We start from the raw sequence: 25,761 nt of genomic DNA on the forward strand, positions 1-25,761 counted from the left end.
GGTGGTGCGCGCGTGCGCACTGCGCCCCGCCCGCAGGGACTGCTGGGCCGGCGACGCGAGCGTGCGGCCGGCGGGAGCGGAGCTGCGGCCCCGAGGATGTGGAGACCTGTGAGCCCCCCGCGCGCCCGCGCCCCTCCCGCGGCCCGGCCGGGACCCGCAGGGCCCCGAGACCCTGCCCCCAGAGGTCCTCTCGCCCGACAGGGACCCTCAGGGCTCTAGGAGGAGCCCGTCACAGCCCTCAGGCGTCCTGTTCTTCGGGCCCCCGCTTCAGCCCCCAGGCCCTGTGGGGAGATGCCGGGAGCCACTTAGGGGCCCACTGGAGAGGCTGCCTTCCCGACGCACCCCACAGCCCCCCTTCTCAGAAGCACGTTCTCCCTGGTGGAGCCTTGTCTCAGAGGCGGCCTCTCCAACCGCGCGAGGGATGACCCTCTAGTCCCCTCACGGGCTCCCCTCCCCAGGGAGACACTGCCCAGCGCCTGACCCCTCCTCCCGCCCCGTGTCTCCCTTGGACCCGTCGCTGCTGCAGACTCTGCCAGAATCCCAGACCGGATGCCCCGTCTGTCTTTCTGCCTGCTCCCTTGGGCACCCTTTTCGCCTGGTCACCAACCCCCACGCCCTGGGTCATCCTGGGCTGACAGCTGCCCCCCTGCTTCTGGGGAGACAGAGGACTTTGGGGGCTGGGAGGGGCGCAGAGCCACCCCTCCTCCCACGCTGTCTCCGAAAGCCCCTCTCAGGCCTTCCTAGGCTTCTGCCTGGCCCTGGGCTGCCCTCCTAGCTCAAGCTTCTTTTGATCCTGAACGTGGCAGCTGACGTTCCAGTTTTGCTCCTGGTCGGGCCTCCCCGTTTTATCGCGTTTCTGCAGTTTGGATTAGCACCTTTCAAACCGGGTGTCATAGTCATTGACCCAGATCTTAGCCACTCCCTCCCCAGGAATCTAGCCCTTTTTTCCTGTGGTTGGTTTAGAGCTGAAGAGACTGAGGGGGGCTCATCAGCGTTTCAAATTGGAATTTTCTGTAGACCTTGTCTTTTTCTAATAAGCCTAGCCTTGTGGGTTTAGGTATTAATACAAATAAACGCCCATTACCTTTTGTGGCTTGCAGTGAACAGCTCCGTTACATAAGGGTGTTTTATGGGCTGAGATGGTGAAGCAGTCTGAGAGTAAGTCTGAGAGTCAGGCGGAGAGACACTGAGTTGGTCTTTTATAGTTTATTTATCTTTTTATAGTTTATAAAGCTGCTTCACACAGTCAGTTCACTCAGTCCTCCAGGCGGCTTTAGCCGCTGATGAGGAGATGCCCATGACCAGTAAGTGGAGCGGGGCCCAGTAGCCTTCTGAGTCCTGACAGGTGTTGAGAAGGTCACAGACCCTTGGAAAAGGAAAGGACAGGGCATTCATGGTCATCTCCACACCTCTTCTGGGCCCAGATTCCAGTCTCTCTTCCTAACCATGAGAACGTTTCTGCGCTTTGGCTTCCTCTGCTGGTGTGGGCGCAGGGCTGTTGACCTCACCATTAAACTGCCCAGGTTCTTGTCACCTCTTTGTAGTTTCTCTGTTTCAGGCCTCATGAGACTCAGCAGCTGCTTCTTACCGCTGGGGGCTGGTTTATCCTGCAGTCACCTTTCACCTTCCTTCTAATCTGCTGTGTCTCATCAATGGTGTGTTAGAAAAGCAGACAGCTCAGCTTGTGCCTAAAACACGAGTGCTGTGTTAAAGTACACACAGAGTTTGTGAGGGTTGTAGTAGCTGTCCGTGTTACTACTCAAGCTCTTTCTGCTACTTTGTAGATGGTTAGCTGAGTTCCAGATGGGCACTCCGTTTCTGCTGACCGACTGTTCAGGCTCTCTTAAGAAAGCGCTAGAGGCTGGGGTAGAGGAGGCCCATCTCATCTTGTCCCAGCTGGGAGGCTTTTGGAGTGAGAGGGGTGCTGGGACAACCCCTATAAGCCAGGACCGCCCCTGGTGAGAAGGCACGGTGTGCGGGGTGTGCCTGGGGACGCACAGCCCTCTCTGTACATGTTTCCTGCCACGCTCTGGTGCCTGAGCTCTGGGTATGGTTGGGTTACATGTGATGTGGTGGAAACTGTGCCGGACTGCTTCTTGGAAGGTCTGGCTGCGGGCTCTGCCCCACATTTATAGCTACGTGACCTCGTTGGGCTTCAGGGATGTCTCCCCTGTGATGGGGACATTTGGGGAGTCGCTGGGCACCCCGGCTGGAATGAGCCAGGCACACTGGGGGCCCTGTGGGCACTCTGGCGTCGTCAGCAGGAGGCCTCATCCTTGGAGGCCGGCCCAGGGCCAGGCTGCGGTCGGGGCTGGGGCTGTCTCTCGCCTGACCGTGGCCTTCACCCTGTTGCTCAGTGACATCCTCGCTTGGGCCATGTGGGGTTCTGGCTCATTCACCGTTTATCTTAGTTCGGCGAGCATTCATGGAGTTCCTGCTTTATCTTAGAAAGCACAGGGCTAGTCGAAGTACAGAGATGATTGACTGGTGGGCCCTCCTCAGGCTGGTGGAGAGAAAGACCGTGAACTACCAGGCACAGTCCTGTGTGATAAGGACAGTGGGAGAGGGATGGGGGGGATGGTAACCGTGGTGAATCAGGGTCGGGGAAGGGCCTTCTAGGCAGAAGGGCAGCCTGGGGAGCAGGCCTGGCCAGGCTCTGCGCGGCTCTCCAAGGTCTGCCACAGGGATGTTTATCCCGGGAGAGTGAGTGAGGAGTCAGTGCCGGGAATGATGAGCTGCAGCCAGAGCTCCTGCTGCAGTGGTGGCTTCTCAGAAGACAACAGAAAACTGTTACGGGGCCGGTGGTCAGGGGCGGTTACTTTTCTGGCCGTGCCCCCTCTGCGTCGGCCGTGTGTTCGGAGGCTGTGGACTCTGGTCCTCAGCTTCGCTACCAGAGCCCTGCTGGTAGTGGATAGTGGTTAGGAGGCTGCGGGCGCAGCGGGGGCCTCGTGCCTTAGATGATTCAGGTTCAGCATCCGCCTGTAAAAGAACTGTAGGTTTTAACATGGTCGTGATGTGTCAACTTATTTGTCAGTTAGGTGACTTGACTTTTCTCACCAGACCCTTCCTACTAATGGCTCAGGGGGACAGTGTGCTCCGCCCTGTGGCTGTCAGGACCTGCCACCTGGGGAAGGAAAGGGTGATGACTGGGGCAGCGGTTTGACTTGGGCTCCACCCCCAGATTCACCAGGCATTTCTGCTGTGGACCACGTGAGGAAATATGTGTGAAAGTCCCACCGTCAGAAATGCCCACCTTTTGTTGAACACCTGTTAGGTGTCAGACCCTGAGCGAGGTACTTTATTTCTACCATGTTTCACCTTTCCAGCCTGGCAAGGTGTCAGCGGGGAGTCGCCCCCAGGCAGAGGGTAAAGGTTGGTGAGGCTTGCGGGCTGGGCCTGTGTTGCTGCAGCGCAGCGCTCGGCCCTCGTGGGCTCTGCCCGGCTCCACGGCACCCCGTCAGCATGAGGGTGCTGAGTTCTGTGCCTTTCCACTGGGGTCACCAGAAAACCGGCTGGGGCTGCACACACTTCTCCTCTGGGGTGTCCTCATCGTGTGCCCCTCAGGGTCTCCCTGATGGACTCTGGTCTTTCCCCAGGTGGCAGGGTTTGGAGGGTGAGCCCTCTCTCAGGGGCGCCCTCCTTGCGCGCAGTCTTCTGCTGCTTCTAAGTCAGACATACGCAGAGCACGTGTGCGGGGCCTCTGGGGGAGGAGGTGTGATGCTGGGTCCAGCTGTGGTCTTGGAGCAGCTGTGCCCGGGCTCTGGGAGTGACAGCCCCTGCCAGCCCTCACCTCAGCGTTGGCGCCCGCAGCCTCTTGACTCTGCCCCTCCAGGTGGTTGGCACATTGGCTAGAATAACTCGTGGACCTGTCCTTTCCTTCTGAATGTAATCATTATCGATCAGCTTTGGCCATTTTCCTTCTCTGTCTCAGGGTGCAGTCCCCATGGGACTTTGCAGCAAGGCCCACTCTGCTGCCCTTCCACTCCAGTAGCTGAGCATTTCCTCATATCTGTATATAATCTACTCCAAGCTTTTCATAAGTTGGTCCCTGACTCATGATGGTTTGACTTACGATTTTTCAACTTTATGATGCTGCAAAAGTGATACACATTCAGTAGAAACCATGCTTCGAATTTTGATCTTTTCCTGGACCAGCAATGCAGGGTGGATACTCTCTCCTGATGCTGGGCAGTGGCAGCTGCAGCTCCGCAGGTCACAAGGGTGCACAGCGGTGCCCTGACAGCCGTTCTATATTCACTTTCAATCAATTACATGAGATAGTCCACATTTTAGTATAAAACAGGCTTTGTGCTAGATGGTTTCGCCCACTTGTAGGCTAATGTGAGTGTTGTGAGCACGTTTCAGGAAGGCCAGTCTCAGCTGTGACGTTCGTTAGGTTCAGTGTATTAAATGCGTTTTCGACTTACGATGTTCGCAGCTTACAGTGGGTCTGACCCTAACCCTAACCCCATCGTAAGTCGAGGAGGATCTGTAGTCTCTCTTCTGGGCTAAACAAACCCTTTTTTCCTTCTGAAAAAGCAGGGGGCAGCTGACGATCTTTCAATATAAATAGTTGGACTTCCCTGGTGGCGCAGTGAATAAAACTCCGTGCTCCGAATGCAGGGGGCCTGGGTTCAATCCCTGGTCAGGGGACTAGATCCCACATGCATGCCACAACTAAGGAGCCCTGGAGCTGCAACTAAGGAACCCACCTGCCGCAACTAAGACCTGGTGCAACCAAATAAATAAATACAATATAAATAGTTTAGTTCAACCCAGCAAATACATCCTTCTTGTTAGGTGGGGTGGTCTGCAGAGCAAGGGGGGCAGGGTTGTTGGGAGGAGGGTTAGGGCATTGGGGACCAGCGGGCAGCTTAGTGCAGTGAGGAAGGCCTAGCGGCAGGTAGCTTCAGCGTGTGCCTCTGCCTGCCCTGCACGCTGGGCTGGACATTGCTCGGGGGCTTTGCAGATGTCAGCTCACTCACCCTCACTTCAGCAGTACAGCAGTCCCCACCTTACAGACAGGGAAACTGAGGCACAGAGGGAAGGCACTTACCCACGCTGCATGACTGGTAAGTGCTGGAGCCCAGATTCCAGCTCCAGCCCCAGAAGTCTGGCTCCAGGTTCTACTTGAGTCTCTGGGGTGGGGCCTTCCAGTGTCTGGTGTTGAGTGGTGTCCCTGGCCTCTACCCCCTACATGCCAGGAGCACCCCTCCCCCAAGTTGTGACAACTAGGAGTGTCTCCAGACAGTGCCAGGTCTGCCTGTCCTGTACCAGCTACCTCGCCTGCCACATGCCGCCTTCCTGATAGGACTCTGAGAGTATAGCAGATGCATTGCACCTTTGATCATGAAAACATTTACACATAGGGACAAGCTGACAGCGTGGTCCCAGAGAGTTAATTATCCAGATGCCACCACCTAGATCTACCCATTATTAACATCTTGCCCTAGTGGGTCTATTTCTGTATGAAAATACATATTTTGTTGTTGTTGGATCATTTGAAAGTAAGTCACAGACATTTTGACACATAATCTCTAAACACTTCAGTGTGCATCCCCTAAACAAGGGTATTATGTAGCCGCAGTAACCGTCATGCCTAAACATCGTAATTTTTGTGCTCCCTGGTATCTGGGGTCCCTCAAATGTTTCATAGGTGCTTTCTTTAAGACTGAGGTTTAGTCAGGGTTCATGCTTTGCACTTGGTGCAAAGTCATCCCACGTTTTTTCTCGTGACTTTTTTTTTTAACTTGTAAGGAAAAAATTGCAGATATTTACAGAAGTAGAGAAAACTGATAAATGCCGGTGCCGGGCACCAGTAGTTCTCAATGCGTGGATGCTAATGGCTTTCTGGTGAGGCCGGGCTGCTGTTTAGAGACACCCCAGGCTCGGGAATTCTCGGGGTCACTGATAAGGACGAGGAGCCCCAGGGCTGGCAGCTGCTGGCTGTTGTCATTTCTGATTCCGTGGGCTTGTGACCTCGCTGAGACCAGAATCGCAGCAGAACGCTCGCTGGCCAGAGGAGCAGGCAGCTGGTGTGCGGGGCGTCCCGGCCTCGGCCGTCTTGCCCGGTTCCTCACGCTGGCCCTGAACCTACCCCACCCCGCACCCCCGCCCCCAGGCCACAGCTCCGCCTCGGGCTCCAGCCCCCTCCCAGGCTGGCCACTCCAGCGTGCGCCCCCTCCCTGCATGAGAACCCTGGGACCCCCCGGCCCCCGCTACAGCTCACTTTACTGCCCACCCTTTTCTGTCTGGGCGCCCCTCCCCACCTCTGACCACACATGTTCTCCAGCCACCAGCCGCACGGGCCTGTCTCCTCCCCAGCAACGCCCCCCAGTGTCCGGGTGGAAGACCCACTGCTGCCAGGCCGCAGGGTCCCTGACGCCCCCTCGCCTGGTGCTGCCCCTGCGTGCGGCGCGCGGGCCCCACCGCTAGGGTCTGGCCTGGGACACAGCCAGGGCTGTGGGCTCAGAGAGTGGGGAAGGCGGGCCTGCCGGAGACGGGGCCAGAGCCAGAGGAGGGCAGCAGGGATGCGGGCAGGAGCGTTCTGCCTGCACGTGGCCCCTCACGGGCAGGGTGTGTTTGGTGGGTGTGTGGGGTACAGGGAGGGGTCTGGACACCTCGCAGAGAGCAGGCAGCGCCGGGCAGCCAGGCAGGGCTGCCTGAGGGGGAGGCCCGGTGTGGAGCGCCCCCCACGCCTGCAGGTGCCACAAACCCTTGTCATCTGTGGGGTGGGAGGTGACTGGGGTCCCAGCCTGCAGCCGCTGTGTGTGCCACGCCCCAGGGCAGGTCAGGTCGTGTGGGCCAGGTAGGGGGGCAGCGGGGTGGACGGCAGGCTGGGCCGCCCTCTGGCACGGAAGGCCTGGGGCTCTGCATGCCCGAGTCCACTCGCCACTGCCTCTCTTGCCTTTGCGGGGCTTTCCTTGAGGATCTGCCCTTGCTGTGTGTGGCCTTATGGGGTGGAACTTCCTGTCCTGTCTCCTCTTGGGACGGCAGGTCATGGACCTTTTCCTTTGACTTTTGTGTTGTTCTGCATCCTCGAAATCGCCTTCAGGGCTGTGTGCTTTGGCCAGAAAGTGATTGGAAAGTCAGTTCCCTATTTGGCCCATAATAATAATACTAATGTTCATGATAATAGTGTTAACGTCTGTGTTGTGGGCTATGACTTACTTTGCACAATCTTTTTTTTCCCTAAAAACTGAGAATTTAGAGTTGGGGAGTCTGTGGTTGAGGAACTCTTTAAGGTCTTATTCAAATAGGATTGGGAGACCAAGGCTGCCAGTGAGGGTCGAGGAGCCGCGATGTTTCTTCCGTGGCCCCTGAGACAGCGCAGCATGTTGGCCTGTCTCCCTGGCACTTGGCTTCTCTACCTGTCCCTCCCTCCTCCGGGCAGAAGCTTTCCGGGTCTGGCCGCTGGGGGCTCAGCAAGCACAGGTTCCTTGTGCCCTCGTTGGCTTTCGGAGCAGGCACCACCCCGAGGCCCTCTGCCTCCTTTCTGATCGTGTGGTGAAGCATTCTCGACCCTTCCTTGGGAGGCCGCTGGTCTCCGCAGCGGGAAATAGGAAACGAGGGCTCTCAGGGCCCAGCAGAGTGTTAAGGGCAGGGACCGAGGGGCGTTTCCAGTGGCCTGTGGAAGGGCTTCCGAGGAGGACGCCCCATGCGCAGATGCACGTAGCCTTCCCTTCCCTAAGAGCCTTGCTCTTAACCCGGCGGAGCCTCTGCCTCCCCGCGCCAGACACGCGAGCGCCCAGGAAGCACCAGTGCTCTTCAGTGACGTGTCTGGGGCGGGGGGGGGGTGGTCCCTGCCTGTGTAAGGCCGGGGGGGCATGTTCCCGCCGCCAACCCTGTGCCCTCTGCTCACTTCGCAGTCCCAGCTCTGCCACTTCCACTCGGCCCTGCTGCAGGGCAGGCTGAAGCCCTGGCCATCCCCCACTGCCTTCTTCAGGAGAAACCTCGGGGCACCGCCTGCAAGGTGGTGAGTTGGCCACGGGCACCCTCCAGGGCATGTGCCCCTCATCAGGAGGGGCGACCTCCGTTGGGGGGCCGTGCCTTCTCTATGCCACCCGCAAGACGGGACGCACCTGCTCCCACGTGCGGTGCGCTGGCCGCCCCACCGCCAGGGTCCTGGCCTGGGCCTCGGCCAGAGCTGTGGGCTCAGAGAGTGGGGGAGGGCGGGCCAGAGCGAGAGCGGGAGCAAGGGGTTGGAGGGCCAAGTGGGCAGCGGGCAGGATGGAGCCCGCTTGGAGCCCTGGGGTCTGGGGGGCTGTGGGGCTCAGGCGAGGTGACTCGGACCCGGAGGTCAGAGAGCACTGCGGTGACCACACAGGCGTCCGGAGTCGGTGCTGCCTGCCGAGGTCCTGGTGAGGCTGCAGCGGCTGTGGGCTGGGCCCGGAGAGCCAAGGCCGGAGGGGCCGGGGCAGACGGGAAGTAACCCAGGCCGTGCGCCTGTCGTCTTCCAGGCCCTCGAGACCGCAGCCCCTGTGGAAGAAGGCACTCTCCGCCACGGTGCTGGGGGTGCCCCTGCTCCTCGGGGCGAGGTACCTCATGGCTGAGCCACAGGAGAGGAGGCGGATGCGGCTCATGGTGGACGGCATTGGGCGCTTCAGCAGGTAGGGGGCCGGCAAGGTGGCGGCTTCTCCCCACTGCGTCCCGTCCTCAGGCGTGCGGGGCCTTGTGCGGGGGTTGGGAGGGGCAGCAGGGTTTTGCTGGGAACTCTGAAGCTGCCTTCCAGGGATCTCTTGTGCTGCCCGGTGGGGCAGCCGAGCGCTGCGGGGCCCACACTATCCACGCTGGGCACGGCCTCCGCAGCCTCATCTCCCTTCGGGCTGCCCACCACTCCCAAGGAGAGTTGGCATATCCAGACGGAGAGTTTGGGGCTCACAGGGGGGGCTCACAGGGGAGGACTGCCTCTCGCCTCCACTCCCGGTGTCCTGGACTAGTGACGGGCCTTGTTGGTCATTGGCGTCCAGGGCGCCTTAAGCAGAAGGGTCTCTCATACTCCTGTGTCTCCCGGGGCAGGATTCTGGGGGTGTGGGGCGGTCTTCCCATTGGAGCAGCTTGGGCAGGCATTCCTGCTCCAGTCAGATCCAGGAATTCCTACAGCCACAGGGTCTTGAGAGCTAGTTCTTGGCATTGAGTGAAACTTCAGCTTACCCAAACCCATGGTTGGACTGGGGGTGCACGATTGCCTGGGGAGGGGGCTCACATGAGACCTTGGTCGAGGAGGCCGCTGCAAGTGTCCTGCTCTGCCGGCTCTGAGCTCCTGCTGCCCTTTGGGAGCCTGGGTCGGTTTCCCAGGGCAGGCTCAGGATGCCAAGGACTTGGGGCACTTGGCCGGAGCTTTGCTGAAATTTACCCCAGTGGCAGCCATAGGTGGGCAGATGGCCAAACGCTTTACCTCATTCCATCTTCGGGATGAAACAAGGCCTTCTGTCCTCAGCTCGCTGGCAGCGGCTGCACCCACGCCGTCTTCCAGGGTGGTTGTTTGATGGGTTTGCCTGGAGCTCCCAGTGGCCCTCCTGGGCAGGTTCTAGGCAGTGGCCTCTGTGTCCTGCAGGGTTTCCCAGTCTCCACGGCCTAGAGATTGATGAGGGCAGAGCCTGGGGTTGGCTCTCCTGTGGCTTTCCACCATGAGGGACCGCACAGGACCGGTGGGGACTGTCCCCAAGCAGCCTGGTTCTGAAGATCACACTGAGCAGGTCTGGGCCATCTCACCTTCTGCTGCTGCGTATGCGCTGCTGTTTCCCAGCATTAGATACCCCATGGCAGACTCAGTATACCCCTGCCTTCTCCACTTCCCTCCTGAAAAGGGTATTTTTACAGCTTGCTTTCAGAGGCTGAGCTAGAGCTATTTTCCCAACAATCTGTGCGGTCTCGTCAGCTCTCAGCCCTAACAGTTGCCAGGACAGGCAGGCCTGATGGAGCACCCCTGGCTGGGCGCAGGGTGACCACGGGGCCTCTGGAGACCTCGGGGCCCACAGCGCGTCCTGGTTAACAGGGCAATGTACGTGCAGGAGCCCAAGGAAGGAGCGTGGGTGGTGAGTAATTCAGGACCAGCTCACCCAAGGGCAGCGGGGCTCATCCTGTTGTGGGAGGGGAGACCAGAATGTACCACACACGCCCAGGCTCACTCACAGGGGCTGGGGTGGTGGAGGGTGGCATCGGGGTCCATTTCTGCCCCCACCCCTTACTTAATTTTAACTTTTAAAAATCCTGTGGGCTTTTTTTTGACACAATTTCAAATGTCCAAAGAAGTTGGACTGATAACATAAAAGAACTTTTTTCTTTTTGAAACATTGACAAATAAGTTGTCAACATGCCCCATTACCCCTGAAACCTTGAGTTATTTCCTAAACAAGGACATTCTCCACAGCCACAATCGGGAAGCTGACACATTGTGACCCTCTAACCCTCAGACCCTGTGTTACCAGGTGCCCCAGCAACAACCTTTTCAGCCCCAGGACCCCACCTGGGCCCATGTCAGTCTCCAGTCTGGAAGAGTCCTAATTGTCTCCTCAGCTCTCATGGCTAAACTCGAGGTCAGGGCATGGCCCCCCAGACCCCCACTTGCCCAGGGTGTCTGACACCAGCTGCAGGTTCCAGCGTCCCCATGGGTTCCCTCACCTCAAACCACTGGCTACAAATTGGGAGGGTCCCCACAGACTCCCTCAGTTTTAATAGTTCCCTAGGACAACTCAGGAGATACTGTACTTATGATTATGGTGTTATCTTAGCAGAAAGATAAAGTCGGAATCAGCAAAAGGAAGAGATGCCCAGGGTGAGGTGAGGTCTGGGAGGGTCCTAGCCTCAGAACTTCATGTCCTCTGACACATCCCCCGCCTCTCATCCCCCTCTGACAGTACACGGGGGTCACCCCCAAGCTTTGGTGTCCAGAGTTTCATCTCATAGCCCTGATTGATTGAAGACCTTGAACTCTAATCCCGTGGTTGTCCTTTCTGGCTGGCAGAGCCCCTCCCTGGTGTGAACCGTCAAGGCTGTTATGTGGCTCCGATGCTGCCGTCACTCAGGAAATCTCATGGGTTTAGAGGCACCTCCCAGGAGCTGGGTAACGTTAATTCTTCGTCACATGATGACCTTGACATGTTTGTGGGCAGATAGGCCATAATATTGTACAACAGGGGTCAGCAGACTCTGGCCCTGTGCCAAATACAAGGGTCAGAGGTGCTGCCTGTTCTATAAATAGAGCTCCTTGGAGTGGCAGCCACGCCCCCCTCACCCTCCTGAGGCTGCCCCTAGGACCCAAAGTATTTATTGTCTAACGTTTTCAAGAAAAATTTTGCCGAGCCCTGATGTGGGTTTGTCTGATGTTTACTCCCAGTTTGTCCCATTGTTTCGCTCTTTGCTTCCCTTGTCCTTTGATGTCGGTGCCTGTGCCCCTTGCCCCTCCGTCGCTAGTTTAACGCCCCCAGTACTTCTCGGGTGAGCTCATTCCTACCTCTCAGCTGTCCCATCCACCCTGAGGGCTTGTGTTCCACCATAAGGGAAAACTCTGTCCTCCCACGTGTTCCTTCCTCTTGCTTGCGTCAGTCTGGACAGGGACATTTTACTCCGAGGGCTGCTCTCACTCAGCATCAGTGCTGTGTAGTTGCTGAGACTGGGTTTGGCTCATAGGAGGAGCCCCTCCACCTGGCTTTTAGGGCCCTTCTCTCACTTTTTTTTTTTTTAATATTTATTTAGGCTGCACCGGGTCTTAGTTGCAGCACACAGGATCTTTAGTTGCGGCACGCAGACTCTTAGCTGTGGCATGCATGCAGGATCTAGTTCCCTGACCAGGGATGGAACCCGGGCCCCCCGCATTGGGAGCACGGAGTCTTAACCACTGCAGCACCAGGGAAGTCCCCCTCACCCTTCTCTCTTTAAAAAAAAAAAAAAAATTATTTATTTATTTATTTTTGGCTGTGTTGGGTCTTCGTTGCTGTGCGCGGGCTTTTCTATGGTTGCGGCAAGCAGGGGCTACTCTTCGTTGCGCTGTGCGGGCTTCTCATTGCGGTGGCTTCTCTTGTTGTGGAGCATGGGCTCTAGGCACGTGGGTTCAGTAGTTGCAGCACGCGGGCTCAGTAGTTGTGGCTCACGGGCTCTAGAGCGCAGGCTCAGTAGTTGTGGCACACGGGCTTAGTCGCTCTGCGGCATGTGGGATCTTCCCAGACCAGGGCTCAAACCTGTGTCCCCTGCATTGGCCCGCGGATTCTTAACCGCTGAGCCACCAGGGAAGCCCCTGACCCTTCTCTTTTAATCTCCAGCATCTGACTGTAAATTGTTTCAAACATACAGCAGAGCTGGTGAGTCTGGCTTTTATCAATAGCATCTCGGAACCCTTCCAATGCCCTCCGTCCTTTGAGCATTTTACTCCAGCTGGCAGCACAGTCACTCCAGGCTCAGCCTTGGAAGCAGCCAGTCTCCCGATGGTTCTTCGGGATGGAGCAGGGGCTCGGGGGCCACGGTGAGGATGCCGGTGTGCTCGCCACTCTGGGCTGTCTGCCCCAGGCTCCTCCATGGACAGGGGCTGCGGGTGTGCGTGCGTGTGTGGCTGTGAGCACACACACCCAGGGCCATATGTTTGCTTCTGTGGGCAGCCATCGACGGCAAACCCGCTCTTCCATTTCCCACACGGGTCATTCTGGTTTTCTCCCTTTCTGTGTCTGTAACTCCTTCTCCACCTGGGAGAAGCCCGGCTCCCCTTGTCCCTAATTTACTGACCTATTAGCTAGGCCACCCCGAGTATAGCCATCACCCCACTGCCCTCACCTGCACCCCTACTCTCACTCCTGTGCAGACCTTGCATTAGCTTTTGGACGAATTATTCAGGAAGGAGGGCAGCTCCTCTTTGGGCCTCAGGGTGCTCAGAGAAATCCTGTCTCCTTGCTCACCCTGCCTCACACAGACAGCCCTGTTTGCTTCCTGTGTCAGGCTGGGGTGGGTGGGACAGACCCGGTTCGTGGCACTCAGTCTGGGCTGACCTCATTGCTCTAAGACACCGGTCCCTACAGCTGCTGGGAGGGCAGGAAGCCTGTGCAGGATCCGGCAGCCTCTTCCTTCCCACCTTTTCATCCTGGCCCCTCACGGCGGAGGGGCTGGAACAGGATATGCTGGGGCGGGCGGAGGCTTGGCCTGCACCGGGGCCCCGAGAAGCAGGAGCCCCACACCCTGCTCGAGACGGTTTGAGGGGCTGGGGTCTGCGGCACTGGAGGCCTGGATTCTGGTCCTGGATCCTCCCTTCTCCAGACCCAGGGCCGCCTTGTCCGTAGCCTGGGGCGTGGGAGTGAGCGAGGACCCCTGCCCACACCAGAAGGCCTGGGCCTGCGGGACTTCCCAGGGCTGTGCCCTCAGCCGGGAGAGCAGGCCCCAGCTCTGGGGTTTGAGCCCCAGGGGCTCCTGTCCACTCCAGTCGGAGTGCAGAGGAGACAGGACCAGTGGTGCAGGGGGGCCTGAGCGAGGGCATGTTCACAGACGGAGCAGCCATTGCAGCTGTGCTGGCTCGTGGATGGATTTTCTTGTGTAACAAGTGTTATCAAAGGATGAAAAGAGCACGCCCGCTTGTTAGGGCCCGAGGCCCCGTTCCCATCCCAGGCGCCCCTGGGTGCACGTTCAGGGGCTGAGGAGTGGTGTGGATGCAGGATGCCCAGTCCACAGCCCAGCGGCTGAGACTGACCTGCTGGCCACGCAGTCCCGAGAGCCCAGCAGCCCCGCCAGGTGCTCACAGCGGTCCGGGGTGCTGGCGGGGATCTGAGGCGAGTGCCCGCTGGGGCTGAGGGCAGCCTGTGCCCACAGGTCTTTGAGGGTCGGCCTGCAGATCTCCCTGGACTACTGGTGGTGCACAAATGTCGTCCTGCGAGGGGTGGAGGAGGTTTGTTCCTGCGTCCTGGCCTGGCTGGTCCTGGCCTGCGGCCTGCGGGGATGGGGGTGCCCAGGTGGAGGTGCCCGCCCGCCCCCATCCCTTCCCTCTATACCTGTGGTCAGAACAGCCCGGGGTACTTGGAGGTGATGTCTGCATGTCACCAGCGGGCGGCTGACGCCCTGGTGGCTGGGGCCATCAGCAACGGGGGCCTCTACGTGAAGCTGGGCCAGGGGCTGTGCTCCTTCAACCACCTGCTGCCCCCCGAGTACATCAAGACACTGCGGGTGCTGGAGGACAGGGCTCTCACGCGGGGCTTCCGGGAGGTGAGCCCTTCTCGCGGGAGCATGGAGGCAGGAAGCGGCCGCGGACTGCTCCGAGCCATGCCCCCCACCCCACCCCACCCCGCTGTCCTGCCAGGTGGATGAGCTGTTCCTCGAAGACTTCCGGGCCCCGCCCCACGAGCTCTTCCAGGAGTTTGACTACCAGCCCATCGCAGCAGCGAGCCTGGCCCAGGTGCACCGCGCCAGGCTGCACGACGGCACCGTGGTGGCCGTGAAGGTACGCGGGGCCCCCGCGGGGCGCCGCGGGGGGCATCCGGGCGCCGGTGGCCAGTCCTCCCTGCAGCCTCCCGTGCAGGTGCAGTACATCGACCTGCGGGACCGCTTCGACGGCGACATCCACACCCTGGAGCTCCTGCTGCGGCTCGTTGAGCTCATGCACCCCAGCTTCGGCTTCAGCTGGGTCCTCCAGGTAACCGTGGGGGCCCGAGGGGGCCGGGGGTGGGCCGCCTCCTGACCTGGACCTCCAGCTGCCCATGTGGCCCCCAGGACCTGAAGGGGACCCTGGCCCAGGAGCTGGACTTTGAGAACGAGGGCCGCAATGCCGAGCGCTGTGCACGGGAGCTGCAGCACTTCCGCTATGTCGTGGTGCCACGCGTGCACTGGGACGTGTCCGGCAAGGTGGGCTGGGTCCCCTCCTGGGCGGGGGTGTGCAGGCCTGCCGAGCTGAGGCACCTGTCCTCTCCCAGCGCGTGCTGACGGCAGAGTTCTGTGAGGGCTGCAAGGTCAACGACGTGGAGGCCATCAAGACCATGGGGCTGGCAGTGCGGGACGTGAGTGCTGCGGGCCGGGGCGGGGGAGGGTGCGTGTGCCGTGGGCCCAGAACGATGGCCTGTGGCCTGGCCTGTCCCCAGGTCGCGGAGAAACTGATCCAGGCCTTTGCCGAGCAGATATTTTACACAGGCTTCGTCCACTCCGACCCCCACCCTGGCAATGGTAGGCAAAGGCCGCAGGGGGTGGGAGTCGGGTCTGGGGTCAGGGTGCGCCGGTGTGCGGCTGTGTGAGACGGCGCGCCCTGTTCCTAGTCCTGGTGCGGAAAGGCCCCGATGGGAAGGGACAGCTGGTGCTGCTGGACCACGGGCTGTACCAGTTCCTGGATGAGAAGTAAGCTGGGGGTGCGGGGGCTGGGTGGGCACACCCCGCCCTGCAGGCCGGCCTCCCCCCCCTCCGCCGCTCATTGCTGGGCCCCCCCAGGGATCGGTCAGCCTTGTGCCAGCTGTGGCGGGCCGTCATTCTGAGGGACGAGGCTGCCATGAAGGCGCAGGCGGCTGAGCTCGGGGTGCAAGGTGAGGCCGGGGTGGGTGTGAGGCGGGGAAAGGGGCACAGCCCTGGCTCAGGCCCCCCCAGACTACTTCCTGTTCTCCGAGGTGCTCATGCAGCGGCCTGTGCGCCTGGGGCAGCTGTGGCGCTCACACCTGCTGAGCCGTGAGGAGGCGGCCTACATGCAGGACATGGCGCGGGAGCACTTCGAGGAGGTCATGGCCGTGCTCAAGGCCCTGCCGCGGTCCATGCTGCTCGTGCTGCGCAACCTCAACACCGTGCGCGCCATCAACACCGCCCTGGGCGCCCCAGTGGACCGCTACTTCCTCATGGCCAAGAGGTGCCCACCCCCACCCCACCCCGCGCGTGCGCACAGCAGGAGGGGGCGGAGCCAGGAGGCGGGGCTGATGGCCTGTTGGTCGGTGGTCTCTGTGCAGCGCAGTCCGGGCCTGGAGTCGCCTGGCGGGCGCCACGAGCCAGAACACCTATGGTGCCAGCCTCCTGCGCCACATCAGGGTCATCTGGGAGTCGTTCAAGTTTGAAGTGGCCCTGAGGTGAGCAGGCGCGCGGGGTCCGAAGGGCGGGTAGCCAGGGCCCACCCCCCCACCAACCTGCGACCCTTTGATACCCCCATCCCAGGCTGGAGACCCTGTCGATGCGGATCACTGCCCTCCTGGTCCGAGTCCTGGTCCACCTGGGCCTCATGCCCAAGACCAAGGGGCTGTACGAGTACCTGGAGATCTAGGGAGCCCCGGCAGGAGGACCACAGAGCTCGCCCCACTGCAGGCTGAGGGGCCGGCCAGGGCCAAGGCACAGACGCCTAAGAAAGACCTGGGGGCACGGGAGTGACTGTGGCCTGGAGTTGGGCCTGCAATGACCACATGCTCTTCTCAAATCAAATGTTTTTCTTTGTGTTTTGTACAAAAGCGGGGTGGGGAAAGTGGCAGTATCCAGGGGTCTAGAAGTGGGCAGTGACTCGGTCCGTCTCCAACAGGTCGTCCAGGATCTGTGGGGAGAGAGGTGGGTGAGGGCAGGGGGCAGGGGGTGGGGGGGGGGTGGCTGGGGGCACGTGGAGGGGCAGGGCGGCGGGCAGCTCACGATGTCGGGCGTGGTGCCAATCTTCTTGGCCAGCTCCCCGCGCTCCATGGTGCTCAGGTACAGGTAGCGGTTGAGCAGCTCCCCATCCAGGACATTGCGCACCGCATTCTGTAGGACGCGCCGGTCCACGTGCAGCATCCTGGGGGTAGGCACGGAGGCAGTGAAGAGTCGGGACAGATGCGGGGTGGTGGGAGAGGGGGGCGGGGGGCGGCAGGCTCACCGGAAGGCACGCGGGTTGAGGCCGGCGTGGTGGGGCAGCATGGTGGTCAGTGCGTTCTGCAGCATCAGCAGCCGCCGGTAGGTCTTCTCCTGCATGGGCAGCAGGAGGCCGATGCCACCGTCCAGTGTGGCTAGAGCGGACACGGTGTGAGCCCCGTGGACCCCCACCACACCCCACTGCCACCTTAACCCCCTCTGCCCCACGCTCACCAAACCACGTGATGTGCTTATTCTCCCACACAACGGACTTCTTGCTGGGCCCTTCAGCAGCCCCCCGGCAGGGGGTCCTCCAGAACGTGTTCACGTGGGCGCCCACGTGGAAGTCCGCCCGGCGCAGCAGCCGCATGCCCCCGAAGCTCTCCTTGGCTGGGCCAGAGGGACCTCAGGTCACTGCCTGCCCGGCCCCATGCCCGACCCCCTGCCCAGGAGCGGGTGGAGGGGGCACTCACCTTCTGGCAGGTACATGTAGACCATGAGGTTGCGGTCACGGTCGGACACTAGGGAACAGAGCCCACAGTCAGCCCCAGCCCCAGTGACGTCCCGGGGACCCCAGCCCCCATGCTCACCCAGGAAGCCCAGCTGTGCACTGTCCACCATGAAGTCCACGCTGTACACTTCCAGGGGTTTGGCGTCCTAAGGACGGGAGGGGAGGGGAGGGACGGACGTCAGGGTAGGCCTGGGGCAGCACTCACCCACCCGCCGTGCAGCCCAGCCCCTCAGTACCCGGGACACGAGGCTCAGCGTCTTGCTCTCCTCCTGGTAGCGCAGCAGCGAGATGCTCTTCATGACGTCTGCGGCCAGGATGAAGTTCTTGACACTGATCATCTGGTGGATGTAGAGCTGTGTGTCGATGAAGGCCATGCCTGTCAGCTCGCTGGCCCGCAGGCTCCACAGGAAGATCTGGGGGGTGGGAGGGGTGGGCGGTGAGTGGTGGGCGGTGAGTGGTGGGTGCCGGGGTGGGCGGAGAGGAGCAAACCTTCTGGCCGATGGCCGACACCAGGTGGCCGTTGCAGTGGCACAGGGCAGTCACAGGCCCCTTCTGCTCCTTCTCGTACAAGACCTTGAACTTGTTCTTGGTCAGGGGCTGGCCGGGCTCGGGCACCACCTCGATCACGTCCATGATCAGGATCTGTCAGGGAAGGCGGGTGGGTGATTCACAGGGGCTGCGTGCAGGCCGCTGGGCACTGCCTGCCTCCCACCCCCTGCCGGCCGCTTACCCGCCCTCGGCACGTGACCTCCTCCCCTTGCATGAGGCAGGTCCCGGCGGCTACGTAGCCCTTGAGGCCCGACACGGTTTCCTCACTGCGCAGCGACACCGTCTTCATGCAGGTCACGTGCTCCCACTCCTCTAGCTCGATCCTGCATCAGCCCAGGTCAGGACAGCAGCCCAGGTCAGGACAACTAGCCCAGGTCAGGACAGCTGCCCAGGTCGGGACAGCTAACCCAGGTCGGGACAGTTAGACCAGGTCGGGACAGGAGCCCAGGTCGGGACAGGAGCCCAGGTCGGGACAGCTAGCCCAGGTCGGGACAGCAGCCCAGGTCGGGACAGCAGCCCAGGTCGGGACAGCAGCCCAGGTCGGGACAACAGCCCAGACCGGGACAGCTGCCCAGGCCAGCCACCAGCCCCGACCTGGGCCCAGCCTCACCTGGCGTTGGGGATGGCCTCCCAGCTGACCGGGGAGATGAGCTGGATGGAGAAGGCCTCCTGCTGAGGATGGATGTAACGGTCATCTGCACGGACAAAGGGGTGACAGTCAGGGAGGGTGGCCCCGAGAACGGGCCCAGCCTGGGGCGCCTCGCACCTCTCTCAATGGTCTCAAACTCCTTCTCCTCGCCCGTCATGCGCGGGATGCGGGTGCACGGCGTGTTGGTGCTGGTGGCAACAGCATACACCTGGTGGGGGGAGGGCGGGGAGGGTGTCACATGCCAGAGGCCAGGCCCCCAGGCCCCAAAGGTCCCTGGTGCGGTGGGGTGGGGGGCGGTGTCAGACCTTGGACTCCACATGGTAAGCCACATAGTGGGCCGTGCAGCGCAGCGGGATCTTCCTGACAGGCCACGGGGCATCGTAGGACAGGTAGGCAGGCAAGACACTGATCCTCAGCTCGCCCTGGGTGGGGCAGGGAGTTAGCGAGGGCTGGCACACCCCAAAGGCCAAGCCGATGAACCCAGGCCTCCAAGGGCTCCCTTGGGTCAGCCCTCAGCTCTGCTGGAATGGGTGGCGAGAGACCGCAGCGTCCAGGCAAGGCCTTGGAGAGACCACGGCCCACTGTCCTGTGCTTTGTGGGCTTCCCATCCCTTCAGCCAAGCTCGCCCAGGGCTGGGACACTGGCCACAGCTGTGGTCTGGGCCGGGACAAGGGAAGAGCCAGGCTCAGGGGGTGCTGGAGGCTGCAGGCAAAGGGTGGGCGGCACACACACAGGCCACGCCAGGGTCTGCACAAACAAGCACGGGTGCCCTGCCGGGGCCCCGAGCCAGTTTCCTCCGCCCACAGTTGTAAGCGCACCAGCACCTACAAAGCACCTACCACGTCACCATCACTGAGTCCTCAGAGTGCTGACACCTTGGTGACAGGTAAGGAAACTCAGGTTCAGAGAGGGTGAGCATCTCACCCAGTCACACAGCTTCTAAGGGGCAGAGCTGGGGTCCAAGCCAGCAGAGCAGTGACTGGACCCTGGTTGCCCAGGCGGGTGCCCTTGTGGGCTACAGCCTCCAGTCCCAACCTCCCCAACTCGGCCTTGGCTCCCACCACCCTCTGGACACCCCCTGACTCTCCATTCCAGGGTGCCCCCATCCCGAGCCACTGAGGGCCTCTTTTCTGGGGCCCCAGCACCTGGTCCTGCTTGGGCAGCATCGGCGAGCGTCAGAGAGCCAGGCTGGGCCGCATGGGGCCTCCCTACCTGTCTGTTGAAGTACAGGAAGCCGCGGGGGCAGTTGACGTTGTGGAATGGGGCGAAGGAGTCGATGGGGCCATCGATGCCCATGGGGTGCAGCCGCAGGGCCCCCCGGCCAGTCACCAGGAGCCAGTGGGGCGAGGGGCCGCAGATGAACACCTGGGGGCAGGCAGTGTGAGGAGGCTGCTGGGGCCGGAGCCCTGTCGGCCGCAGCCCAGGCTCCCTTGGAGCCGCCAGCCTACCCCCGAGTAGCCGTAAATGTCCTCAAAGTAGCGGAACCGCGCCACACGGCCTCGGGCCCCGGCACCCTCCTCAGCGCTGCCGCCTTCGGCCTTCTTCTTGGACGGCTTTGGCTTCTTCTCTCGGAAGTTGATGCTGTGCGGGACCTGGGGGGGCGCCGCGGCCGTGAGGGCCACGTCCTCCCCGCACCCCTGCTCCACACCCTCCCCACACCCAGCAGAGCCCAGACGCTGCACCTTCTTGAAGCGAACTTTGAGGTTCCCCTGGCCGAGCTGTGAGTCGTGGGGGAAGGCCTCGTACACGAGCAGCTCCTGGTCCACGTGCACCTGGGGGCGGGCGGGTCGTCAGGGGCGGGGGCTGCGCAGAGCCCGGGGGCGGGCAGGGCCACACTCACCAGCAAGTAGGGCCTGCGCTGGCGGCTCCCCAGCGCCACCAGCAGCACCTCCTTGACGAGGGGCAGCTCGCCCTGGCGCGTGGCCTCCTCCTTCCGGGCCTCGCCCTGGGTGGTGGGCTGACCAAAGGAGCTGTCCACCAGGACCCGCTGCCCCACAGGGAAGTTCTTCACCAGGAACACCAGCCGCCAGTCGGGGAGCTGGTAGATCTGTGGGGACAGCAGCAATTAGCTGGGCGGGGCGGGGCACGAGCGGGGGACAGGGGCCACGCTGGACACGGGGCGCCACGCACCTCCATGGTTCCGTTCTCCCGCACCAGCAGGCACCAGTGGGTGGGCTCAGCCCGGAAGGGGGTGGGGTCCCGGTCGGCGGGGGGCTGGCTGCTCCTGCGGGCCTCCTCCTTGCTGGGGCTGAAGAGGGAGCCCGAGTCTCCGTAAAGCATCTCCTCCTCGTCATCCACCGTGGGGCTGGGGGCCAGCAGACACGTCAGTCACGGGCAGCCTGCCCCAGGGACCCCGGCCCCAGCCTGCAGCCCAGCCCCACACACACCTGGTCTCTGAGCCCTGGCACTCGGCCTCTGAGCCGCTGCGGCCGCCCAGCTCGTCGCGGGCCCCGCCCAGGCGGCTCTCGGTGGTGAACAGGCCGCTGACGTCCCGGTACACGCAGAGCGTAATCACCTTGGACTGCTGCGGGGACAGGGGGGCTCAGTGCGGGGGGGCGGGGGGGTCAGCCGGCCCCAGGGACGGAGGAGGGAGCCTACGTGGTGCAGCGGGGGCTTGTGCAGCGCCAGGCGGTGGTGGCGGCCCCCATACGAGTCACTCTTGAGCAGGAACATGGTGACATGGCCCTCGGCACTCATGATGACCACGTAGGGGTCAGCCACGGCGCACTGCACGATGGGGGAGCCCAGGTCCACGGGGATGAAGTGCAGCTGGTTCACTGCGGACACAGGCTGGTCAGCAAAGGGCAGTCGGCACGCACTAGCCCTGGACCCCATCCTGCCTGCCCGTGTGGCCCGGCCCACCTCCTTCCAACAGGCGGATGCCGAGTGGCGACACTTGCACGATGTAGCGATTGTCCCCGATGTTGCCAGCAAAGACTGTGGGGCCCTGTGTGGCAAAGCCGCTGGTGTCCAGCTCCATGATCTCCTGCCCCGTCTGTAGGATCTGTGGGTGACGGTGGGTGATGGTGGGTGAGGTGCAGCCCCCACCAGCGGCACCCCCGCCCCAGGCTGCCGGGCGGGCCCCATCACCATGGTGGAGTCTTCCCGGCTCAGGATAAGGAACCCGTGTCTCCGCCCATCGTCATCTGCTTCGGGGGCGCTGGGCTCCTGCTCCGCCCCCTCCCCCTTGGTGCTCTCCTCCTGTGAAGGCAGACGGAGAGCAGGAATCCCACCGCCCAGCCCCAGGTGCCCAGAGCGCCGAGCCAGAGCAAGCCCGTGGCCAAGCCCGCCTGAGCTGCAGATTGGCAGAGCCAGTGCTGGGACCGGCGGCCTCTGGGCCACCCACACACGGGCCAGGTGGGCGGCAGCTCTGGGCCCCCGCACCGCCCAGGCCTCGCCAACCTGGGGCACACCTACCTGCTCCTTCCGCACAGGGGCGATGACTGTCCACATGTCATAGCAGCCAGGAAGCTCAAAGGTTGTCACCACCTGGGGCCGGATGCTCTTCTGGAAGGACACGAGGGGTGTTGGCAAGCGCACCCGGGCCCGCCAGGAGGCGCCACCCCTGCCCCCCACACACCTGCAGCACCGACAGGGCCCCGTTCTTCCCGTAGCCGGAGCACACCACGATCTCCAGGTCTGGCTCGGGACTGTTCTGAAACTGCATGGCGGGCAGGGGGGTGAGGACGGCAGCTCCCTGCTGCGCAGCCTGCCCCCCACCACCTCGCCCCCGAGCGGGCACCTCTTCAGAAAGGAAGGCGGGCTCGCCCATGGCGGCGTTGGCACAGGGTCCGATGTTGAGGATGCTGTCACACACCTGCGGGCACAGCAGTGGTCAGGCGGGCAGGCGGGGCAGGCGGGCCGGCAGGCGGTGACCCCTCTATGCCCAGGCTCACCTCAAAGGAGTAAGTGGCCAGCTGTGTGCCTGACTGGGCCTCGCTGCCGTACACCTCAATCTCGTCCACCTCGTCCTGCGGCACTGACTTGCCCCCTACAGCATGTGGAAAGGCCACCTGAGCCCACCTGGCTGCCCAGTCCAGCCCCCGCCCTCGGCCCTCACCTGACGGCCCTCACCTGACCAGCCCGCTGTGGCGTCCACGCGCTTCTTCTTGGAGGGCGGCTCCTCCTGTGAGGCAGGTGGGGTGGTGAGCAGCCCCCGAGGCCGCCCCGCATGGGAGGGCAGCGTCCCCACAGTCCCCGCACCCACCTTGTCGGCAACCTCCCGGGCGGTGCCGGCCGGGGGCTCCTGCAGCTTTTCCGTGTACTTGAGGAGCAGGGAGTTGCCCAGGCGAGAGCCAAGGAACAGGTATCCGGGCTCCATGGTGACCATCTGAAGGCAGGACGGGGGTGAGGGCGGGGCCCAGTCCGGACCCGGGGCCGCCCCCCCGAGACCCCACTCACACTAGTGGTGAGGACGCTGGCGGCGGCCTTGTCGAAGTGGAAGGCGCGGACGCTGCGCATGCCGTCCGTGATAAGCGTCAGCACGTAGCTGCCGGGAGGGACACGCTGAGCTGGCGCGGGGGACCCACACCACCCGCCAGAGAGGACGGGGCTCCCTGGAGTGGGAGACTCACATCTCGCCGCCCTTGAGGGAGATGACCATCTTGTCGTAGGAGATGAAGGCTGCCTGGGCACAGTCCAGGGTGATCCGCACGCCCTCCTGGGTGCCTGTGGTGGGGAGTCAGCCAGACCCAGCAGCCTCCCGCCCCTCCCCCCCCACACCCCTCGGCCCCGGCACCCCGACACTCACGCAGGGGGAAGGCAGTGGTGCCGGTGGTGAGGCTGTTGAGGGCCACGCCGTAGGGGGGGACGCTCTGGTTCAGGTACAGCAGCGAGTTGACAGCAAAGACCACCACCCCGCCTGGAGGTGGACACGCTGGTGGGTGGGGCCCAGCGCTCTCCATACCCACCCCCTCCAAGCAGCCCCACCTCACCTATGGGCTTGGGCACGGCAAGGGCCTGGGTGCAGTCAAAAGGCAGGCTGGTGAGGGACCAGATGACAGGGTGGACCTTCTGCGTGATGTTCAGCGAAATGGCCACGATGGAGCACGTGTCCTGCCGCACAGCCACCCGCCTGGGACCACGACAGCGCGTCAGTCCCCAGTCCCGCCCCACAGAGACTCGCCCGGCTCCTCCCTCCCTCCCTCCCCTGGGGCGGGCCTCTCCCCGGGTCAGGGCCACAGCCATGGCCACAGCAGCGCAGGACCTCACCCAGGCCAGGTCTGGTTGGGCTCAAACAGGATGAGCAGGGTGGGCTCGTAGTAGCCGTGCAGGAACTGCAGGTCGACAATGTTGAGAAGCTTCTCGTCCAGGGCCCTCACGTCAATGATGTAGCTGGGCAGGAAGCTGGACCTCTGCCTGGGGGCAAAGGGCTTCAGCTGGGGAGGGAACCCCGGCTCAGCAGCGCCTTGCCTCCCCTGCCCGGGCACTCACCCCTCACCCACGAGCCCCTCGTGCTCCTCGGCCAGGCTCTCCCTGCGGAAGGGAAGGACCACCAGCCGCGTGCCGTAGATGAGCATGGCCGCGCAGCGCCCGTCGGGGTCCACGCGCACCCGCGGCGTGTGCACGTTCTGCACAAAGCCGTCCTGCAGGGGAGGGGCATCAGGCAGGCCCTGGCAGGGGACCCCGCGGGGAGCCAGGGGGCGGGGCGAGGCAGGGGGTGGGGCGGGGCAGGGGTGGGGCGGGGCAGGGGCGGGGCTAGGCCTACCCGCAGCTCAGGCTCCTCAAAGTAGTGCAGAGACAGGGTCTTGAGATCGTGGGTGCCCGGGTCGTACTCCACTACCGACAGCTGGGGGAGGCAGGTCAGAATCGGGCCCGCCCACCGCAGCCCCCCCGCCCGGCTCCCGCCCCCACTGCCCCCCCCGCCCCCCGCTTCCCACTCCCACCTTGGCATCCTTGAAGCTCAGGAGCAGGGCATCCCTCTTGGCACCCGCCAGCTGCACGCTGGCCATGGACATGACGTTGCCGAAGAAAGAGAAGGAAGCCACCAGCTCCAGCTTTTCCCGGTGCTCCCGGTGGGCCTTCCCCTCTGCGGAGAGCCAGTGGGTAGGGATCTGGGCCGCGTGCCCCAGCCGCCAACCCCCAGGTGCGTGGCCAGGCAGCCACCCTGCGCTCACTCACCTGCGCTCCTGTCATTCTTGGTCGGCACCTGTAGGAGGGAGAAGGAGGGAGGACAGTGAGGGGCCCACCTCATGGAGGGACAGGAGAAGACCACCCAAGGCCGGCCCTGCAGCCAGGAGCCCCACGGGGCTCGCCACAGTGGAGCGTGCGACCAGACACTGCTGGATACGGCCGTGCCCACAGACTCACACTGGCATCTGGGGTCCCCAGCCCGCCCCAGGGCTCCTCCTCAGGAAGCTCCCCACCCAGCTTCCCCAGCAGCCGTCCCGACACGGGACGCTCAGGGTCAAAGGATGGACAGCACTCTCTGTGCACCCCCAACCCACCCCAGACTCACCCTGGGCCCAGCCATGGCTGCCACCAGCTGCCAATGACTCGTGATTGCTATGAAGAAGGAACCCCGGCTCTGCTGACATGCCGGGCGCACCCCTGAGCCCGAACTGGGCGTGACGGTGACCCCAACACAGGGCTATGGCCCTTGCCCCATCTGTGTCCTACCGACTACCTTCCCCAGGGCAGGAGGGTGTCTCCAAGTGAGCCTGGCGACATTTGAAAGGATACTACACCACAACCAAGTTGCTATTCCAAGCATACAAAGTCAGTTTACCACAAGAATGCCCATTGCTACAAGCTACCAAAGTCTCAAAATTAAGGAAAAAATCATGTATTGTTTTCAATGGATATGAAAAGCATTTGATAAAATTTAGAGCCATTCACGATAGAAATTCTTACTAACCCAAGAATACAACTTCCGTAATCAAATAAAGGTCATCCACAGTAAATCTATTAACGAGTGTCGCACGTGAACTACAATGTGAAATAAGGACTGGGCCTGGACAGCCTCTCCCCTCGCCAGACATGAGGTCAAGACCCAGAGACCAACTGCGATTCTGTACAGACGCAAGACACGGAGTAAAAACGTAAATCCATTGTAAGAGACATAGGGACATACTCAAATGGTCTAACGCACCACTGGCAACACAGAAGGACGACGGAGGAAGGAAAAGGACAGAACCCATAACTGAAGAAATGACCAAAAATATTCCGCTAAGAAGCATCGGCCTACAGATTCAAGGCCAGCCAGCGAGTCCCGAAGCAGAGGGTAAATGCAAAGCACGTCGCAGTTGAAGGACAGGAAACCAAAGACAAAGACAAGTATCGTAACAGTAGTCAGAGGCAGAAAGAG

At 62.2% G+C, this 25,761-nt stretch overlaps 2 protein-coding genes across 23 annotated transcripts in view; one reads left to right on the forward strand and one right to left on the reverse strand.

Moving 5' to 3' along the window:
* On the forward strand, positions 1-16,353 carry ADCK5 (aarF domain containing kinase 5). Of its 21 annotated transcripts, XM_012531400.3 has the most exons (15): positions 1-108; positions 7,869-7,975; positions 8,460-8,609; positions 13,789-13,864; positions 13,978-14,178; positions 14,273-14,413; positions 14,492-14,605; positions 14,683-14,814; positions 14,883-14,966; positions 15,048-15,129; positions 15,219-15,297; positions 15,388-15,479; positions 15,541-15,793; positions 15,891-16,007; positions 16,093-16,353. In XM_012531400.3, the coding sequence occupies exons 1-15, from the start codon at positions 97-99 to the stop codon at positions 16,196-16,198; spliced, it is 1,746 nt and encodes a 581-aa protein (XP_012386854.2). In that variant the 5' UTR covers positions 1-96; the 3' UTR covers positions 16,199-16,353. The 21 variants fall into 21 exon arrangements, with proteins under 21 accessions (XP_012386854.2, XP_033275961.2, XP_049556543.1 ...); XM_033420070.2 differs by having other exon boundaries at positions 14,273-14,605; XM_049700586.1 differs by lacking the exon at positions 14,683-14,814.
* The window catches only part of CPSF1 (cleavage and polyadenylation specific factor 1), a 15,431-nt gene continuing 6,016 nt past the window's right edge, over positions 16,347-25,761 (reverse strand). The window contains exons 3-38 of one of the 2 annotated variants that reach the window (XM_004265227.4): positions 24,576-24,603; positions 24,341-24,483; positions 24,163-24,243; positions 23,889-24,040; positions 23,667-23,813; positions 23,390-23,529; positions 23,206-23,316; positions 23,030-23,123; positions 22,857-22,944; positions 22,663-22,785; positions 22,530-22,581; positions 22,352-22,446; positions 22,198-22,272; positions 22,036-22,116; positions 21,873-21,962; positions 21,546-21,656; positions 21,318-21,459; positions 21,054-21,232; positions 20,843-20,979; positions 20,586-20,760; positions 20,296-20,502; positions 20,138-20,227; positions 19,904-20,047; positions 19,668-19,820; positions 18,761-18,877; positions 18,573-18,663; positions 18,417-18,501; positions 17,988-18,129; positions 17,747-17,899; positions 17,494-17,670; positions 17,337-17,403; positions 17,220-17,267; positions 16,981-17,136; positions 16,772-16,901; positions 16,552-16,690; positions 16,347-16,459 (exon numbers count right to left, since the gene is read on the reverse strand). In XM_004265227.4, the coding sequence (XP_004265275.1) occupies positions 16,412-16,459; positions 16,552-16,690; positions 16,772-16,901; positions 16,981-17,136; positions 17,220-17,267; positions 17,337-17,403; positions 17,494-17,670; positions 17,747-17,899; positions 17,988-18,129; positions 18,417-18,501; positions 18,573-18,663; positions 18,761-18,877; positions 19,668-19,820; positions 19,904-20,047; positions 20,138-20,227; positions 20,296-20,502; positions 20,586-20,760; positions 20,843-20,979; positions 21,054-21,232; positions 21,318-21,459; positions 21,546-21,656; positions 21,873-21,962; positions 22,036-22,116; positions 22,198-22,272; positions 22,352-22,446; positions 22,530-22,581; positions 22,663-22,785; positions 22,857-22,944; positions 23,030-23,123; positions 23,206-23,316; positions 23,390-23,529; positions 23,667-23,813; positions 23,889-24,040; positions 24,163-24,243; positions 24,341-24,483; positions 24,576-24,603 (4,191 nt within the window). In that variant the 3' untranslated portion in view covers positions 16,347-16,411. The remainder of the gene's footprint in view (positions 16,460-16,551; positions 16,691-16,771; positions 16,902-16,980; positions 17,137-17,219; positions 17,268-17,336; positions 17,404-17,493; positions 17,671-17,746; positions 17,900-17,987; positions 18,130-18,416; positions 18,502-18,572; positions 18,664-18,760; positions 18,878-19,667; positions 19,821-19,903; positions 20,048-20,137; positions 20,228-20,295; positions 20,503-20,585; positions 20,761-20,842; positions 20,980-21,053; positions 21,233-21,317; positions 21,460-21,545; positions 21,657-21,872; positions 21,963-22,035; positions 22,117-22,197; positions 22,273-22,351; positions 22,447-22,529; positions 22,582-22,662; positions 22,786-22,856; positions 22,945-23,029; positions 23,124-23,205; positions 23,317-23,389; positions 23,530-23,666; positions 23,814-23,888; positions 24,041-24,162; positions 24,244-24,340; positions 24,484-24,575; positions 24,604-25,761) is intronic. The other variant, XM_033419986.2, reaches the window with a different exon arrangement.

This window comes from Orcinus orca, chromosome 17, assembly GCF_937001465.1.
Source record: "Orcinus orca chromosome 17, mOrcOrc1.1, whole genome shotgun sequence".
Lineage (NCBI taxonomy): Eukaryota > Metazoa > Chordata > Mammalia > Artiodactyla > Delphinidae > Orcinus > Orcinus orca.